At 44.0% G+C, this 20,301-nt stretch overlaps 1 protein-coding gene across 1 annotated transcript in view; it reads right to left on the bottom strand.

The window, feature by feature from the left end:
• The window catches only part of grm7 (glutamate metabotropic receptor 7), a gene marked incomplete at its 3' end in the record, with an annotated part of 270,826 nt that overhangs the window by 76,585 nt on the left and 173,940 nt on the right, over positions 1 to 20,301 (bottom strand). Inside the window, exon 5 of the mRNA XM_080000236.1 lies at positions 19,459 to 19,596. Within this exon, the coding sequence (XP_079856362.1) occupies positions 19,459 to 19,596 (138 nt within the window). The remainder of the gene's footprint in view (positions 1 to 19,458; positions 19,597 to 20,301) is intronic.

Consider the following 20,301-nt stretch of genomic DNA (forward strand, 5'->3'; position numbering starts at 1 on the left):
TATGAGAATACATTTAAGTTTTTCATTGTTATTACACCGCTATTAAACAGCTTACAATGCGAAAAAAGTGTCAAAGTCGTGTTTAAAACAAATCAATTAATTATTTAGAATATAACATTGGAACGTTCTTAGCCATTTGGGCAGCATCATTACACAAACCAAACAAGTCACAAATCATTTTCTTCAGTCCTGCCGGTGTCAATGTATCGGGGGAAATTAATTGTTTGACCTCTTCATCTGTCCCACATTTTTTATTTGTATCATTAACATAGTAACTGCAGAGCCACACTTGAAAGCCTCAACTGAAGCATCTTAATATGTTTTACTGCCGCACGCTACCTCCTGCCCTTGAAAAGGTGATGGTGATTTACGCAGCTCTCAGCCATGGGACGTGAACCATGGCCACAATAATTAACATTGCATTCCCGCCGTCCTAGGGGCCCATAATGCCCAGTAAAACAACTTGTCAAAGCGGGCCAAACTTACCGTCAGTGGCACTGCTGCACCGCTTGTGTAGCAACCCTAGTGCTTAACTGTATTTTAAAAATACAATACCGAGCAGCCAAGAGGTTGAACAAGGGTCGGGAGGTAAAGAGAGGTCAGGGAGAGGCAGACTAATGAAACAATATCCAACAATTAATGCTCCTATATGTACCCTGATCGTAGGTAGTGAACCCTTCGGCCAAGACAGTCTCACATCAACCCATGTGACTTTGCCCGGAAATGCTGTAGTAATATGCTCTTCTGGGTGGTCTATGTTCCTAAAAAAAAAAAAAGGCATAGGTAGGTGTGTATGTGCGCTTACGATAACTGCATTCTAGGTGTAATATCAATGACGGATGCTCTGCTTAAGCCCTTCCTGTTTGTTCTCTCTGTGTTTCTGCCATAAAAGAATTGCCACACAATCGCATCATAATGCCATTACAGCAGTGGCAATACGATCATGGAGAGGTTATGGTATTAAATTATAATCCCGTTCGTGGGTCGGCAGTTATGGTGTTGGTGGTGATGGATTGAATGAGAGACATTATGGCTTGAGGCTTATCTAGGCACTTCAATAACCACATGTTTCCCAGCTGCTGACTCACCTCAGCTTAGCTTTTCTGTCTGCACATCTTCTCATGCAGCACCTTCAGAACGTTTATTGGACCAGTCTCAAGTAGTATAGGGTCCATTTGGAATAGCCTGGCTCACATAGAACATGTTGATTGATTTTTTTTGATGTATTAAAAGTAAACCGTTCTTTTAACGTGTTTGACGTCAGGGTAAAGGGGGAAGGGATAAAGACAAAAAAAAGTTCAAAACTCACATCCATCAAAATACAGGATTACTAGTCAAAATGGGAAGGCGTTATAACTATATATATAATAGCGTTATAATAGCGCATAACTTAAAAGGTGGAAAATTGATGCAAACTGTCTCTCTAAATTGCACTCCAAACTCAAATACGTAACAACCAAACAGGGGCATTGTAGGTATTGATTTGGATTCTGTCTGTAAAAAGACGGCCTATTTAAATTCACATCGCTTTTACTCTGGCAATTTGCAGGCCGTATAACTGTCAGATGTGTCTAGATACTTTAATGGCACTGTTATCTGCTTTACCTTGGTTATCTCACATCTCCCTCAATTGTAGGGAGTATTTAAATGAGGGGTTTTCAAATGTAACCTATTCCTATGAGCATTTCTGTGGCAGTGTTTTTCTGAGTTTTAAAGAAGATGTCAGATAAAAGGACAATTTATGAAGCAATTCTTTGAACTCAAACATGAGGCAATGTTTCTCCCTTCTTAGAGTGAGTGGCGGCCAACCCACTTTCTGGTAAAGTACACAATGATGTGTTCTAAAACTATCATCTGTAATGAAGTGTGAACACTATGGTAAACTGTAGAAAGTGATTTCAGAGTTGCGGGGGCTGCGTGGGCTGTTGTTTCATATAGCACCGTAATCCTAAAGACAGAGTTGACAGTACAATCCTGATTTCAAGAGGAAAGCGTGGATCGATTACTATAAATTAATTCCACTTTAATCCTCAGTGTATTCGTAAATTAAACCATGCACATTTTAAATAATGTTTTGTCGACTTGATACCCAAAGTTACGTATGAGACAATGCTCAAAATATTGGTCCAATACAGAGAGCAAATGTGTATTGTAGGACTGACCATTAAAACATGTTTTGTTTTTTTTAGCTGATGCAGCAGCATTGAGATCTCTCAAGGGTTGCGGTCAATAGTCAGATACATATTGGTGTTTTAAAACTTGTCCTACAGATACCACACCACATAAAGTATAGTGTACTCAGCATATGTCAGAGTGCAGTTTAACGTTTTCTATACAGATGCACCAATGCCAATAATACAGTATATAACAAATAAAAATGGTCCTAAAATGGAGCCCTGTGGTACACTATTTGCAAAGCACCTGGGATGTAAGCATTTAGCTTCACTTATGTGTTCTAGCATAGAGATAATCCCAACTCCAGTTATAAGATGTTTCATCAAAGCCTATAGAGGGCATTTTAACATACAGCAATGTGTGATCAACCCCTTCACACATCAGTACAACAAGCCTCCACAGTATTGCCTATTATCCGCAGCAGTAATTATATCATTAACTTCAAAAGACACAGCTGTTATCATGCAACGACCACCTCTTGAACAGCTCTGAAGACTGATAGGGGTTTAGTATGCCATTTATGAATGTAAGCAAGGGGAAAGATGGTAATTACTTTGGTTACTTGTGTCTCACCCTTTTTGAAAGGATCACTGAAGTCGTTTTCCAGAGTTTGAGAATGTATCCAGGGGTGGCTGTAGATTAAAAATGCATGTTAGAGGCTCAGTTATAAAGGGGGGAGAAAGCTGTAGGAGGTTGTGTTCTACCACGTCCATGGAGTTTTTCACATGGAGGAACACTTAATATGCTCAAACTTTACAGTGAGTATTTTGTTCATAACTTAGAAGGGGGTCAGATTGATGAGGGTGGGTGTCCCACGGGGAGTCCCATCGCACTCCATTTACCGAATCAAAGAGATACCCAATTTAATTAAATGGCAATTAAAGCACCACAGAGGGCCTGAGCTCAGAATATTTGCTGGGCTGGTGGATCTGTCCTTCAGAGAATCCATTTGCAGAAGTTTGAGTTGTTTCTACATTTCTACATTACAAGTAGTAGTTCAACGTATTCCTTTTCCGCACGTATGTGCATGTATTTCTAAGACGTTTCTAAATTTCCTGACTCCATCACAGCTGGTGGATCACTTTCTCCTCACTTTGTAAAATAATTGATCTTATTTCATGAGTAAACCACGACTTACATCGGTAATTAAGCTGTGTTCTCTATAATGGGGTTTATCTGCTGGGGAAAAAAAAAAAAAAAAAAAGTAGAATCCAGAAAAAGCAGAAACATCACTGTGATATAGGTTAATAAAAAAATATATATTCTCACATCTGAAATATTTAAAGATTTCACTTACAGATTACGGACAGATTTATCGACAGAATTGAGTCATACATGTAGATTTCAATGTAAATAACAATTCCATAAATTTTTTTTGGGGCCTATTTACCCCTTTGAGTATATACTGTATAGTTTGATATCAACATATCATTTTCTTCAATATTTTGTATGTTTTTTGAGAGAATTTACTTCAGAGGAAACATCGGTTTTCTTGCCATGGATATTGTCCTACTTTTGAAAGGTACTGTATACAGTAGTTCACATATATTTCCACTGATGTTAAATTAAAATATAGTTATTAGACTCTGACTTTCACTACAAGAACAAGCAATCATTTTGACTCAATATATTACCGTGCCAACTTCATACTACTTATTTTTATTTTGCATGCCTCATGATGTAATCACACACATTACAGCAAGAGAAAGTCACAAAATGGCCAAAGGTCACAGCGTAGGACAGTTCATCTTATGCTAATGAATAACGGAAACGGAGGTTCTTTGTAGAGGGAAAAACAAAAAAAAAGAGAGAGAGAAATAAAACATGAAGCTAAGACAATCCAAGACTCGGAGTAGAAGAATATCCGGCCAGAGGGGAGCGCTCGGTTCGATTTTGTTTAAACACAAACCGGTGGCGGCAAAGAAACGCAGCCGAGACCCGGCCCATTATCTCCATTGCAATGTCTCCCTGCTCCAGATTTCCCTTTGATCTTCCAAATACCCAGCAGGCCTTTCTAAGTTAATTAGCAAATGTAGTTCACAAAACACAGCCAGAGCGCGGGTGGATGCGGCTGAATGGACTCAGAGCATGCAGCCGAGCACCAGCAACGTGCACGTTTTTACACGCTTAACGTCTGTGGCTCCATCACCCCAAAGACACATGCACATATGCAGAGAAGAGAGGGAGAGAGAGAGAGAGAGAGAGAGAGAGAGAGAGAGAGAGAGAGAGAGAGAGAGAGAGAGAGAATTTAATTATCACCATTGTAGGTGAAGCAAAACGGCAGCAGGGGTCAAAAATACCATAGGTAAGGGTAAGCTATACAGAGAAATGATATATGAAATATATATATATACACTACTCACAAAAAGTTAGGGAACCTAAGGGAACCTAAAATGCACTATGACCTTTACAGGTGAACTTAATTTGACCTTCTCTAAACTTTTAATGCCAACTGTTCAATGTTTCAGTACTTTTTCCACAACTTGCTGTTCTCTAACAAGGAGCTGAACGGCAAAATTCACAACAGGTGTTTGATCCATGAATCGACCAATACATTTCCTGGTTCAATTAGAATTGGCATTTAAACAGTCCTCTTCATCATGCTGTTCACATTTTGACATCATGAGCCCAAGACGACACCTAACAACTGATCAACAGTACCTCACCATTGTGAGGCTTCAGACAGGATGTTCTCAGAGGGAAGTGGCCACTTAGCTTAGAGTGTCACAGAGTGTCATCAGCAGGTTGCAACAGAGATACAGAGAGACTGGAAGAGTCACAGAAAGGCATAGAAGTGGACGTCCTTTGGCCACATCCCACACTGATGAGCGCTTCATTGTGAACAGTGCCCTGCGGAACCGGATGATGAATCCCACTCAACCCCAGGCACATTTTAGGGAAGTGAGAGGCACCCAAGTGTCACGTCAGACCATTCAAAACCGTTGACATCAGCGTGGTCTGCGTGCTAGATGAACTGCAAGGGTACCTGACCACACCACCAGGCACAGGCATCATCGTCTTGCAGATGCCAGGAAGCATTTACGCTGGACGAGGGACCAGTGGCCTCAGTGCTGTTCTCTGATGAAAGTCGATTCAGGTTGAGCAGAAACGATGGCAGCCAACGATGTTACATTACATTTCGTCATTTAGCAGACGCTTTTATCCAAAGCGACTTACAATTTTTCAAACACCGACGGACGCAGCCATCAGGAGCAATGAGGGGTTAAGTGTCTTGCTCAAGGACACTACAGCATGCTAGCAGGAGGATCCTGGGATCGAACCAGCAAACAGCAACCTTTAGATTACTAGACGACCAGCTCTACCTCCTGAGCTACTGTCCCCACGACGTCAAGAGACGTCAAGGAGAGCCCTATGCATCAGCCACTGTTGTCACCAGACGAGCCTTTGGTGGTGGTGGTGTTACAGTGTGGGCAGATGTGTCTAGTCAATACAGAACTGCCCTACACTTTGTGAATGGTACAGTGACAAGCCCATACTACCTGAATAACATCATTAATCCAGTCATTGTGCCCCTGCCTGAACAACAGAGGCCTAAGTTCATCTTCATGGACGACAATGCTCCAGCTCATCGAGGTGGCATCATTAGGGAACGGCTGCTGGAGACTGGGGCACCTCAAATTGAGTGGCCTGCACTTTCTCTAGACCTGAATCCCATAGAAAACCTAGGGGATGAGCTGAGTGGTCTTGTAGAGGCTCATAACTCTGTACCCCAGAACCTCAATGACCTGAGGGCCGCCCTTCAAGAAGAGTGGGGGGCCAGGCCTCAGCAGACAATAAGTCGACTTGTGAACAGCATGAGACGTGGTTGTCAAGCTGTAATTGATGGTCACGGGCACATGACAAGTTACTGAGACATTGACATTTTTTGTTGTGGTAAACCCACCACTGTTGTTGGCTTTTGTTTCAATAAAGTGTTTGAGATGAGGAAATCACCATTGCATGCTTCTTCTTAAATCTCTACTTTCATGATATAATATCACTGTAGCGTGAACTTTTTACATTTTCCATAAATTTCACCCAAAAGCCAAATATCCCTAACTTTTTGTGAATAGTGTATATATATATATATAATACTATAATATACTGCACAATATTAGAACCTTCAGCTCCTTCTTGGAATGCTGCTGTCAAAAGGTCCTGAACTGTGTGTAGCGAGACATTTCTCTGCCTCCAGTCATTTGAGGGACGGAGGTGGAGATCTACTATAATCTTCACTCCAAAAGGTCCCATAGATGGAGGTAGAGAGATATGGAGCGATTGCGACCAAAGAAAATCCAGACGTGGAAAGTAGCGGATTACTGCACATTCGCTCAACTACTCTGCATTCATTGTACTTTGAGGTGTTTGTACTTTGAGCCATTCCACTTGAAGAGACTTTATACATTTTATACTGCAACACCTTTCCAACCATCAAATGTTATGAGCAGGGGTTTCCAACCTTTTCATTATCATGGACAGGACCTCGGCGCAAAAGGTTTTCTCAGGTGAGGGGGGGAATGGGACTGGGTGTCCCCCTGTCAAGCACGGAGGAAAATAAATACATAAAAATACATCTACAATAAAAAGGTATTTGGGCCACGCAAAAAAAAAGAAAAAAAGTACCCGTGTGTTTTTGAGAAGGAACTCAGAATTCCGTCCACGACTTCAATACAGGCGGGCACTGCGGCATCCCCACACCCGCCGCAGCCGACAACCACTGTCAAGCAGCGTAAACAGCGCGGGGAGAAAAACGAAATAATAGATGGATAAATAGATAAGTAGATAAGAAACACATCTATAATAAAAACACACTGTTCGCTCGCTTGTTTTGTCGTTGCGATCACTCTGATCAGGTTTTGCCAAAACAACGACAAGACAAAAAAAAAAAAAAAAAAAGCGCAGGCTCAACAGGGCACCCCCGCCTGCCTTCTCACGGCCCGGTCCACGGCACCGGTGTTTGGGAACCCCCTGTGCTAGAGTCATCTCTAACACCAGCAGGTACTATTTCATTTCACCCAAAAAGTTTCTCAAGTGCAAGTGACAGAATAAGTTCATAAAAAGTGTTTGAGCTCCAAGTCTGAACCCACTGACAAAAAGAAAAGAGGAAATAATCAGAAGAATTTGTAAGGAGTCGATATAACACGGTGCTGCACATATCCCAGTGACGCCAGGCAGCAATGGCAGCCTGGCGTGGGGGTGTGGGAGGCGTGCGCCTGGGCAACGGCGATATGAGGGGAAAGATAGGCATGTGGAGATTGACAGAAATTAAATGAGGTCAAATACAGTGTGAATGCAGAGTAAAAATGACTCCTGATTGTATGTGTGGATGTGCGTGTACATGTACGCACAAGCGCGTGTGTGTGTGTGTCTGTACCCGGATACCAGTGTGGGCTTCCTCCCACGTGCACAGCAACAGCTATATTTGACTATGCAGCCTATGCAGCTGGGGGGGCTGCTGTGAGCATGCTATCTTCATCTGGAATAGCAGGCTGCACTAATGTCGGCTTCCAGCACAAACGAGATGTGCTGTACTGCAGCTTCACCGTGGACTCCGCGGCTGTCAGAACACTGGGCAAAAAGGCTCAGAATCCAGTGATGTTAAACTGATTCTGGTGACAATAGCGACCAAATCTAATCAATATACGGATATTGTGGATATTCATCATATCCGGGCTAATACCATATGGAGCTGCCAGGCCATATCAGGACATACAATACATCATGTCCGGATACCACATATCTTATTCATGTCATATATCATGTCTGAACCAGACCTGGGAATCCTAAATCATAACATATCCTTGTAAAATAACATATTTGACTTATTTCAAATACATGAAAAGGAAAAAAAATAGATTTGGGGAAAAAAATAAAAAATACATCCAAATCTTACTACATTTACCCCCCCCCCAAAAAAAATATATATATATAATAAAAATTTAAACCAGATCACCACAGAGAACAACTCCTAAAAACAATTAGTGGAGTTCTTCAGAGATGGATGCTTAATCATATATTGTTGTGGAAAATCCACCTGCCACACGTCATCCAAGTGGCATTTTCCGGGCCCTCCAGCACAGAGACACAGACAATGGGGTTGGAAATAAACCAGCTTATCGTAGAGAGGGGGCTAGCTGGAACAATCCCCGGAGCAGATGGACAGCATGTCATGACAAGGGCTCCTCTCCTGTGTGTGTGTGGGGATGTGGGTTTTACCTGTTGCTCCAGTCAATCAATCAATCACCAATCAACCAGCAACAGGTGTACTGCCCCACTGACCCTGGGCCCCAATTACCTAGACCCAGCACAGGTGTGGCCGCTCCAACCCCACCATCCCCACACCGCATAACCCCGACACGAAACCGAGTCATGAGAAGGGCCCCTCTCCTGTGTGTGTGGTAATGGGGGTTTTACCTGTTGCTCATTAGACCAACCAACGGGCAACAGGTGCACAGCCACCCTGCCCGGGACCCACGACAGGTGTGGCTGCTGAAACCACACCATCCCCACACCACCATTCTTAAAATATATTTGACATCTACTTTAGGACACCTTTAATTTTCTGTTCTACTCAACTAAACTGCTTTACACTACGAGAAACACTGCCAGCATCCGCTTCACAGAGCGACTTAATGGGATGGAGTGCAGTACCAATGAGGATCCTCCTCAGCTGGGCTGGGATTGTTTGGGTAATTGTTCTCATAATTCAAGGGGCAACCAATAAAGCTAGGTGTTGAATCCAAGGTGGAAGTGCTTTAAACTGCAGTAAAGCTAATGGCCACAAGGCGCTGCTTCAGAAAACCTCCAACTGCATGGAAGTCAATGGAAAGAGAAGAAACTTCTCAGAAGAAATACAGACTATCTATGGACTATAAATATATTTTATCCGCAATACTCCATGTTGCAGTTGACTTCTTCCAATTTGTGTTTTGGTTGTGATTTTTAAAATGATCGTTCCATAAAGAGGATGTCTGGGCACCATGAGTGGAAGACCTTGCTCGTCACATGCGAGGAAGGTCTCTTCTTTTTATCTGACTATCTGGTGGTTACAGTCGCCCCGTGTCCCACAAGCACACCAACACCCAGCCCCCGCGTCTATAAAGCTCTGGCACCATCCTGGCAAGATGGTGGCGAGCATAAACCCAAATTCGAGGCTTAAAACCATCTCTTCAGAAACCAGCAAGTGACGTCAAAGACGTTACGTCCATGCTTTTATATGGTCGACTATTCAAATATAAGCGCCCATTTATTTGAAGTCTGAGTTTAAACGGCAGGAGTTTGGGACTGTTGCTGCTGTCAGTGCATGTTAGGGGTTGATGCAATTGATACGGACATTGAGGGGAGACCTGGGCATCTTGTCACCCTTTTCACACTCTTTTATGTATCTGGGGATCAATACATCATATTGTTAAAAATTGCATATCAAAATAAGAAACTAAGTTTCAGGCATATGCTTTCCCCAGACAGGATATGACATCAGACCAAGTAGACGCACAAAACTAGTATTTCCCTTTTAAGTAGCGCCCTATAAAAGTGGAAATAAAAATGATGCGACAACTTACCCGTGTGACAAGATGGCCGGACCTCCCCTAATTATGTTCAAGTTACTGTATTGAACATTGAGGCTGCACCCCGGAAATAGTAAGCAATGTTCAACAGCTTGTGTGATACAACTTTATATTTAGTTTCACGTATGTTTGTTTCCTTGATAATGTCAGCTGAAGATATTCCCACCAAGCAGCATTAGATTGTATTTGTATTGTGTTTGTCAGCGAATATGGAAACATCGCCGATACAGTGTATTACAAAATAACACGCAATACCGTGTAATGTACTCAAAGGAAAAAGAAAACAAAAACCAGATCAAAACTGAAGGAGATGAGTGCCGTCAGCGCGCCGCAGACAAAATACGTCTGCGTTCGAAAGTTGATTCAGCTTCATTCAAAAGTTGTGCGCTCCATCAAACTGGTTGTCGGAAAATGGCCCTGGGAGGTGGACAGGACCAGCAACGGGCAGCAAGGAAGGAGGCAAAAGCCGCGACGGCGGTGTTTGTTATTCTCTTTGTTGGGCCATTGGTGTGCAGGCTCATGAATAAATAACCAGAGGAAACAAAATGGAGGAGGTCAATTTGGCTGAGGATGAGTGAAACACAGAGAGGGACGCGGCGTCAATGCTTCCCCGAAATAATCTCATTATGGGGGGGAGAGGAGCCGCCGAGCTAGCCAAGCAGCTAATAGCAAGACAGGAAGAGGCTGTGCAGGCTACAAATCACCGCAGCAACAGGGGCCTAAAACTGTCAGACACTGATTTCAGCGTTCATTACTACCCCTGTGCATCCCACAGCCACGCATTCCCTCGCCGCTCTTCTCCATCCCACCGGGGGGGATTTAAACCCCGGAGCAACGGTGGGTGAGACCCCAGCGGGGATGCAAACATAGCCATGAGCCTCTGGGTGAACGGTTACACGGGTGGAGCCGGATAGAGCTCAACGGTGAATTCCCGGAAGTGAAAACACCCGCTCGTATCCCGCATCGAGGCTTTGAATATTATCCGTGATGTGGTGAGCATCCAAGGCAGACTGGCCGCCAGCTGAGATGGTGAAGCCATGGTGTCTGCTGCTGGCGAGGCCACAAGTCCCATGATATCAGCCTTGTTTTCAGGAAAACATGTTTTATTCCCGATGTCATGGAGAGGTGCTACACTACCCGCAATGCTACAGGGCAACAGCGAGGTCTCTGATTGGTGGAGGTCCCCGTTGCCATGGAGACGTTTACCGTCACTGTCACCAGATACAGACACAACACAAACTACAAGATCAACACTATTATAATAATACAAACACGATCATGATGACAAAGGTTAAATTCAACAGGAAGCGCTTAGCTATCGTGAGGTTGAAGTTGACAGGTATCAGTCATAACGGTTTATGGGATGAGTAGTTCTATCACTCTTAAAAAGAATTATGTACAGTCTTGTACCGTTGCCTTTTTATATGTTTTCCCTCTTTTTTTTTGTTTCGCTCCAAATCAAATGTTTTTTGTTCACGATCCGTCTGGCGGTGGGTTGGGCTCTGTTCCAGGCTTAAAACTCTTTATATTTTCTGGTACGTCAAAGGAGTGGAGGAATGGGAAATTGACTTCCGGAAAAGGAGCTGTTCAAAAGGTGGGGCGGTCACTGTGGAGCGCGATGAAGATAAATGGAAATGACAAGAAACGCCAAAGAATGATCCCGAAAGAGAAATGGCTGCTGACGATGTCCACGGCTGCACTTCACCGGTTCATAAACAAATGGAGTAATCAATGAACCCGGTCATGTATCTCTGTGGGCAAGGAGAAACTCAGATTTTACAATGTCTATTCACACACACACATACACACACGGACAAAAGATAATCATCATACTGACGTGTATATTATTTTCCAGCTAAGGTATATTTTATCCAAGTCTGCTAGAGTTTTAAATTGTGCCGTTCCTTACTTTCCTTGACTTTTTAATATTTGTTGTGTCATCATTTAAACTTGCCGCTTGGTCCATTTTCAACTCACATTTCATCCTGTTTGTTTTTTTCTGCATTTTATAGACCTTATGTGCTGTTATCAAGTGTTGCCTTTGTTTTGTGCCGACTCTGTTCGTGCTTCAGTTGTTTCCTGACTGTTTGTACAGCACTTTGTACAGTAACTGTGTTTTAAAAAACTGCAATATAAATAAACCTTTACTTTGCTTACTTATTCTATTCTATTGCTGTCGTATGATGTCCATGCCATGTGTCTACGATTAGAAGGGAATGAGCAGTGAGCAGCAAAAGCTAAGATTCAAATTTGGTGCATAACTTCTTCTTCTTCTTCTTTCTGCTGCTCCCGTTAGGGGTCGCCACAGCGGATCATCTGCCTCCAACACCTTCTGTTCTGCGCATCTTCCTCCCTGACACCAACCGCCTGCATGTCCTCCCTCACCACATCCATAAAGCTTCCCTTTGGCTTCCTCTTTTCCTCTTGCCTGGCAGCTCCATCCTCAGCCTCCTTCTCCCAATGTAACTCTCATCTCTCCTACACACGTGTCCAAACCATCTCAACCTGGCCTCTCTCACTTCTCCACCAAACTGTCCAACCTGAGCTGTCCCTCTAATGTACTCGTTTTTAATCCTGTCCGTCCTTGTCACTCCCAATGAAAACCTCAACATCCTCAACTCTGCCACCTCCAGTTCAGCCACCTGCCTTTTTGTCAAGGCATTATTATGTCTCCTGTACTTCCTCATTTCACCGCCGAGAGTCCTTGTCTTCTTTCCTCTTCCCGCATGATACACCGAGTACCTTCTTGGCCGTCTCCCTCACCACTTCTGCAGTTGTTTCCCATTCATCTGGTAACCGTTTTTTCCCACCTATTGCCTGCCTTACCGCTTCCCTAAATTGTATGCAACACTCCTCCTTTTTCAACTTCTACCATTTTATCTTTGGCTCTTCTTTCACTCTCTTCCTCTTGTTGGCCTCCAGAGTCATCCTACAAACCCCCATCCAATGCTGCCTAGCACCACACTCCCCCACCACCACTTTGCAGTCACTAATCTCTTTCAGATTGCACCTCCTGCACAAGACGTAGTCCACCTGTGTGAACCTTCCTCCACTCTTGTATGTCACCCTGTGTTCCCCCCTCTTCTTATAATACGTAATCACAACAGCCAATTCCATCCTTTTGGCAAAATCCACCACAATCTGTCCATCCACATTCCTCTCCTCACACCATACCTACCCATCACCTTCTCGTCACCTGTGTCTCTGATCCCTTCGTCAACATGCCCATTGACATCTGCTCCAACGACCAGTCTCTCTCCCCTGGGGACACTCTCCACCACAACATCAAACTTACTAAAGAATTCTTCTTTCTCTTCCATCTCACACCCAACTTGGGGAGCATGTACACTGGCCACCTTCATTATCACCTCATCTATTTCCAGCTTCATGCTCATCACACTCTCGTCACCTCCAAAACACTCTTCCTTCAAGACTATCCCTACCCAATTTCTCCTGCCATCCACTCCATGGTAGAACAGTTTGTACCTGGCTCCGATACTCCTGGCCTTACCCCCCGTCCACCTGGTCTCTTGTACACATAGTACATCTACCTTCCTTCCCTCTATCATGTCAGCCAGCTCTCTCTCTTTACCCTTCATCGTGCCAACATTCAAAGTTCCTACTCTCAACTCTACTCTCCTACCCTTCCTCCTCTCCTGCTGTCCCCGGACACGCCTTCCCCCTCTTCTTCTTCTTCTTCTTCTTCTTCTTCTTCTTCTTCTTCTTCTTCTTCGGCCGACAGTAGCACAATTACTACTGGCACCATGTTGGCTAATGGCACCAGTGGCGGTCGTTGTTAACCTGGGCCTCGACCGATCCGGTATGGAAATCACATTTGTTGTCCGCATGTTTGACCTGGCATGGTTTTTACGCTTGACGCCCATCCTGACGCAACCCTCCCTATTCATCTGGGCTTGGGACCGGCACTGATGATACACTGGCTTGTGCACCGCAGTGGCTAAATAAAATTTTGTGCATAACTAGACTGTGTCAAACCGTGTATCACTATGCAGGGCATCACTATAGCTACGCCAAACAAAGAATGCATGTCATTTACCAAAACATATACACTGCCTGACCTGACCCTGTCGCCGGTTCACTGGTTGTCCTTCCTTGTATCACTTTTGGTAGGTACTAACCACTGCATACCGGGAACACCCCACAACACCTGCCGTTTTGGAGATGCTCTGACCCAGTCGTCTAGCCAATTTAGCCCTTGTCCAGGTGGCTCAGATCCTTACTCTTGTCCATTTTTCCTGCTTCCAACACATCAACTTCAACAACTGACTGTTGAATGTTATTCACATCACCTGTCAGTGGTTTTAATGTTGTGGCTGATCGGTGGATATCACTGTAATAAAGCCATACTTTTTATTTTATTGATATTTTTTCCATTTATTTTGCTGCTGCTGCTGCTTATCAGTATTCCTCATCATGTAATACATCATATATTATTATGTACCTATATACATAACTTTATACATTTGCGTAGCATAATTTCCCATCTCTATGCCCCTATTTTGCATATTTATTATTTCCCTCACTGAATCCCATCAATATCATTACGCTCCGTTCAATTTGCTCTTCACCTGAATTATAGCACAGGAAAAATAAGTGTTATTTCATCTTATCTTCTTATCTTAACATGGACACACTCAGATGGTAAAGCGGCCGTCCAGCAATCAGAGAGCAAACAGTTCTGAGCTCCGTGTGAGCGTGAATGATAGTTATTAATCGTAAAACGCTTTGAGTTGTCATAGACTCTGGAAATTTGCCATATAAATGCATTCCATTGACTTTAATGACCCCCAAGAGGGACGTTGTCGCTGAACCTCCCGCGCGAGAGTTGTTTGTTCCGTGTGGTCGATCGAACCTGTGACCTCTATGTCGGAGGATGATCTTATATCCAGATCGTCCTGAGCCCAAATTAGAACCAAATTAGAGGTTGATCGTGAGTGGGGGGTTGGAAACATAACATACAAGGTACAAATCTTCACACATTAACATAATTCTCCCCTCCCTATTAAAACAGCATGACCCTAACAACACCAGGCATGATATAATGACAAAAATGCAGTACCGGTCCCCAATAGAGCGAAATGTGGAAGCAAAAGTACTTTGATCGGGAAATGTTGGGATATGCAACTGCAGAGGTCACAGGGCCCAGTCAGTCAATAGATTGGGAGTCTGCGAGACGGGAAGACAGTTGGACTTCTGCGTCAACTTCTATCCCAAAATCACATCGTCAACCTTGCGTTGCTTCCTTTCCGCTTAAATGAGCAGAAGCCACCGGGCGAAGGTGGCAAGCAGAAACAACTATTTATTTTGACTCCACTGGCATTTGTTTGGTTTTTACACTTACGCTATCTGGAATTCAAATCTGAGGCTATGAATACAGATGAGATAATAATATTGCTAGTTTTAAACAAAGCATTCAATTGATCTTAGTTCATTTCTATGGAACGGACAAGCAAATTGAACATGACATCCCTTTCTCTGATTTGCTTTTTACTACCATAAAACACAAAATACCTTCTGATTTAAATAATATCACCATGTTCACAGACGTTGGTCGTTGTGAAACCACCAACCACCAACCAAAACAAAAAAATACGAATAAAAACGGCCCAAGATACACAAACACATCAGAAGCAATACATGTAACATATTTTATTTTATTTTTTATACAACTGCAGAGTGAAATAAAATAAAAATTCTGCTCTATCACAAGAATCGGGAGCAGATGTTCCCTTAAGTTCACAACTGGCTCCTTTCACATAATTTTTCCTGAATAGCGGCCACACCGGCTTCCTGGGGAACCCCCCCCTGACCCGCCGGTGGTCGAAGATATTTAAATGCCAGCTTGGTTTAACTGAGAGGGATGTACGTGCTTCCCAGCGAAGCAATCAACCGGTTCCATACACACACACACACACACACATACACAGCACCGAGCCGTTATCCTGAGATACCCCGTCATGCCGCCGCTCCATTTAACAGGTGGTGATTCCCCGTCTCCCTCACAGGGACCCCCGGAGACCCTCAACCACACTCTCCATTTCCTGCCTGTGGTGATGTGACCAGCGGCTCAATGTTATCTCAGTGGCAAACTCCCCCCCCCACACACACACACACACACACACGCGCGCGCACACAGCATCGCAGGGCCCCATGGGAGCCCGCTGGCATAACGTTATCCTAACTGCAGTGCCTCCAAAGCCCCCCTCAGCACGATGCTCTCCTGAAGGTAGAGCTTCCACTTGTCGCCCCCAAGACGATGATGCCGGCGTGTTTAAATTCTCCTCACACCGCTGCCGACGGCACCGGCACTACAGGGCCGACTGTGTTTATCTGGTTACTGGATTTGTTTCCACTGCCCCGGATCCGGCCCCGTTGCTAGGTGGGATAAAATACCCTCATTATGTTCTTTTCTGATGTTCACATTCTTTGTTAGGATATACAGTATATATATATATATATATATATATATATATATATATATATGTATATATATATATTTGACGTCCTTCCATTGTGGAGTTGTGACTGGCAACTCAACTCCTTAACTGGAAATCGTTGAGGTGCACTTACGTGACAGCAACAATTTGTCAGCACACACTTAATACATATAACTCTCAATTTGGGATTTTGAGTAAAAGCCCTCTCTACATTACCGCCATGTAATGTTGTATTATGTGCCATGGAAAGCACATGGAAAGCTTTGTTTATAAAGCAGGGCTCTGCAATTGTGTGTATACTACTACTACAACTACTACTACCACCAATAATACTAATATTAATATTAATATCATTAATACTAATACTAATACTCATACTAATACTAATAATAATAAAGGATAGTTTATAATAGAAATAAAACCAGGCCTGACATTGATTTGATATGGACTTTAGCTTCCACTTCTTCTAGGCTGTGCCAGAAATGTCATAAAAGTGCCAAAACTGCAGTAAAATCATTTTTTCCCCCTCTTTGTGTTTTCATTTCTTTTGAAAGGCATCGGTGAGTTTACGACCAGCGTGGAGTAACTCAGGCAGATGTCCCTGCCGCTGGGGACGTAACCTTTCCACCCCTCCGCCTCCCTCTCTCTCCACCCACCAACTGTTCCCCCTCATAGGGCCAGACCCAAACACACACCGGCATGATATATGGCTGTAATCACCTTTGTCCACCTGTTATTGATGAAATGAATAAAGAAAAACACATATTAAGGCATACATCACAGGAGTAAGAGGAAAAAAACCATTATATTATATGTTACATTATATGTTTATTTATATAAACAATAAAAATGACTTTCTCCACGTTTTTTTTTTCACCATTTCCATTGCGACTAATGGCAAAGAATCCAGCCATCTGATACAATAAAGCCAACGACACGCGATGACATTATGTTTAATCTCTGTGTAATTAGTTTAGTCCTTACGAAACAATTTATTCCGGAGCACTTAAACACATAACCGCTCAACATGACTGATTTGTTCGTCGCAAAGTCGCCGGTGAAACAGCCTCCAGTCTAACATACGGCGAGGTGCACGTAGCGTACGGCAGCTGGATGATTACACAAAGGCGTGATAGACGGTTCCTTACCCAGGCCGGGCGGCCACTACTCGTCAAGGCATCTATGGAACACTGAACCGCACCAGAGAAGAGACGCGGGCAGCGCCATTGTTGAAATCCGTAATGTTTACTGAGAACGGATCCCTATTCCCCAGATTCTCGGCAATGCCAGGGAGCATTTGTTTGTTTTTCATTACAAAGACGCGCCGTTTCAAAATAGTCATTGGAATGCACTCGATAGTCCGCGGGGCACAGAACGTTTTTCGCCCCACGTTCAGCCATCGAATACAACCAAAATGAGGCGGTGGGGAAGGGTCAACACAACTCCTGGACATTAACTCCAAATGGGTTGAGATGTCAAACTCCATTAAGTGCCTTCTTGACAGCATTTCAGACTGGACTGCCGCTCAACAGTGGGGACAACAAAACTGACGACAGTGAGGTCTCCAACCCCTCCTTGAACTACCTGAGGTTCTCGCTTCACTTTTACCAACGCTGGTCCGAAAGAGATTGACAGTACACACACACACACACACACACACACACATGCACACACACAGACACACACCGATGGAGGTACACAGGTCCTGGCAGAGCAAACCGATGATACCACAGAATTTTTAGATAGCTTCCATGAAGAAAGAGCCTTTTTTTCCGGACAAATTTGGTCTTTTCTCCTGCGTCACGGCCGCTGTCAATGGAGAAACCATTTTCTTCATTTCTTCGCCGACAATCCTATTCTGAAGTGCTCAGCGCGCTTTCCCTCCCTCCAAACCGTCCAATGACGTCTCCCGCGTCCCAGACGCCGACCCCAGAGCGTCGCATTTGTGTTCCAGAGAGGCCACGGATTGGAGTTATCAGGATTAATCTCTGCGTCCCCTTGGCTTTTTCACCGCCTATCTCTGACACACTTGCAGGAGTTAAAGTTGCCACACGCACACACACACGCACACACACACACACACACACACACAGACGTTGGATTTGCCTTTGTTTGGGTCATTAGGGTGGTTTCCTGTCTCGGGGTTGTCAGTTTGCCGCCACGTCTCGTCCCCAACGCCTGCTGCTTTGGCGGGTACGGCGAGTCAATCACCCCGAAACACAGCAGAAGGCACGGAACCGTGGTCATTATGTAATTGAAGGCTTAGTTCTAGCCGCAGAGATGAGCCCAGACTTCTCGGCGGTGAGGAATTAGAATGCGCAGAGGGAGGGGAAGTCAAGTGGAAGATAGGGGGAGGGAGGGGGGTGGCTTGTGAATTTAAATTGTGTTGATAAATTATGCAGTTCGAAATCATTTGGAGTATTATGTTAATGTTTGTTGAAATATTTAATATTTTTTAATATAATTTAGATAAATGTTCTTCATTTAAATACAGGCGAGGGTACTGGGAAGAGATTAGAGGAGGAGAGTGGGAATAGAAAGAAGAGGAATGGAAGGGGAGCGGACCTTTAACTTTATTTATTCAGGTGGTTTCATTGAGTCAACATCTCCACTGCAAGTAAGACTGAGGACATCTTGACACCATCTCAAACAACACAAGGTTCCGGGAACTAAAATGAGGACCCGTCGAGGTCGCAGAGCCCTTCGGAAACGGGCCCCGCAGCCGCTCCTTCAAGTAGTTTTAATTAGAGGAACCGTGGCGATCGCAACCTGCCACCATCGCTCGGTCGATTTCCGGTCCAATATGTATATATGACGTACAATAAGCTTCCTGTGAGATTTTAATCAAGACCCTCCGCCTTTGTCCCAGCTTAAAAGAGAAGTACAAGAGGTCTGAGACGGAAAAGAGAACGATCAGAGAAATTGGTCCAATAGTCAGCATGTTGTGCTGAATTCCCCACAGAGCAGGTTCATTACAGGACCAGCCCGGTTCAGCCGCTGAACATTATCGACCGGCGACGTTCCGGGCGCGTCTCAAATGCGGCGTTACTTCACAGACTGAGAGAGGAGACGAACCGGTGACATCAAGTCCACGCACAGGCACAGGCACACGCACGCACACACACACACACACACACACACACACACACACACACACACACACACACACACACACACACACACACACACACACACACACACACACACACACACACACACACACACACACACACACACACACACACACACACACACACCTGTGCACTTCCGGCTGCTCTCATCCCTCTTGGAGGAGCTCATCAGTTTGCAGTTGAAGTTCTCCTCCCAGTACTCAGCGAACCACACGTTCCTCCTGTTGTTCTCCAGCGTCCGCGACATGAAGTAGGCGTCGAAGCCTGAGAGGGAAAAACAAAACAAAACAGGGAAACAAAATGAACAACAACATATAGAACAACAAACGCGAGAGGGCTTGTTGATTACAGGAGCCCCTTCACAGCCTCACGGCCACAGAGGCACGAGGCCTGATGCGCAATTTGTCCCCGGCGTCATTGCGGGGGCGGACGAGGGCTTTTGTGTTTTAGCGTCAACATTTTAGATGTTTGTTTCAGGAAATTTAAAGCTTTGATTGGTACGCCCAATGTCAATTGTAGCTCATCTGCGGAAAAATAACAAATGCATGTGGGATATATTTCTGAGGACACTTAAAGGGTGATGTCAACAAGTTTGTTTCCCGCTGAAAGTTCAAAGTATCAGAACACTTCACTCTTTTTAAAGTTTATTTTATAAGAGGCCAAATGCTGAGATGAAGAAGGTGCTTGAACACATGAAATCATGAAGATCAGTTTAAATATTATAATATAGAAAGGGGGCTAGAAGTTCGGAAATGGCTTAAGATACACAGTGCAATAAATCAACAGCAGCAAAGAGCTCAAAATGAGACATTGATGTATTGCGATCAAAACCAACAGAGATATGAGATGTTTGTTTACTCTATATTAGAAGCAAACCCAAGCAGACTTGAAGAGAAGAAACTGATATAAAGAGAATAAAAAGTACTGCAATATGTATGAACAAAATTATACACAGTGGTCTTACAAACC

This window comes from Zeus faber (assembly GCF_960531495.2).
Source record: "Zeus faber genome assembly, chromosome: 5".
NCBI lineage: Eukaryota > Metazoa > Chordata > Actinopteri > Zeiformes > Zeidae > Zeus > Zeus faber.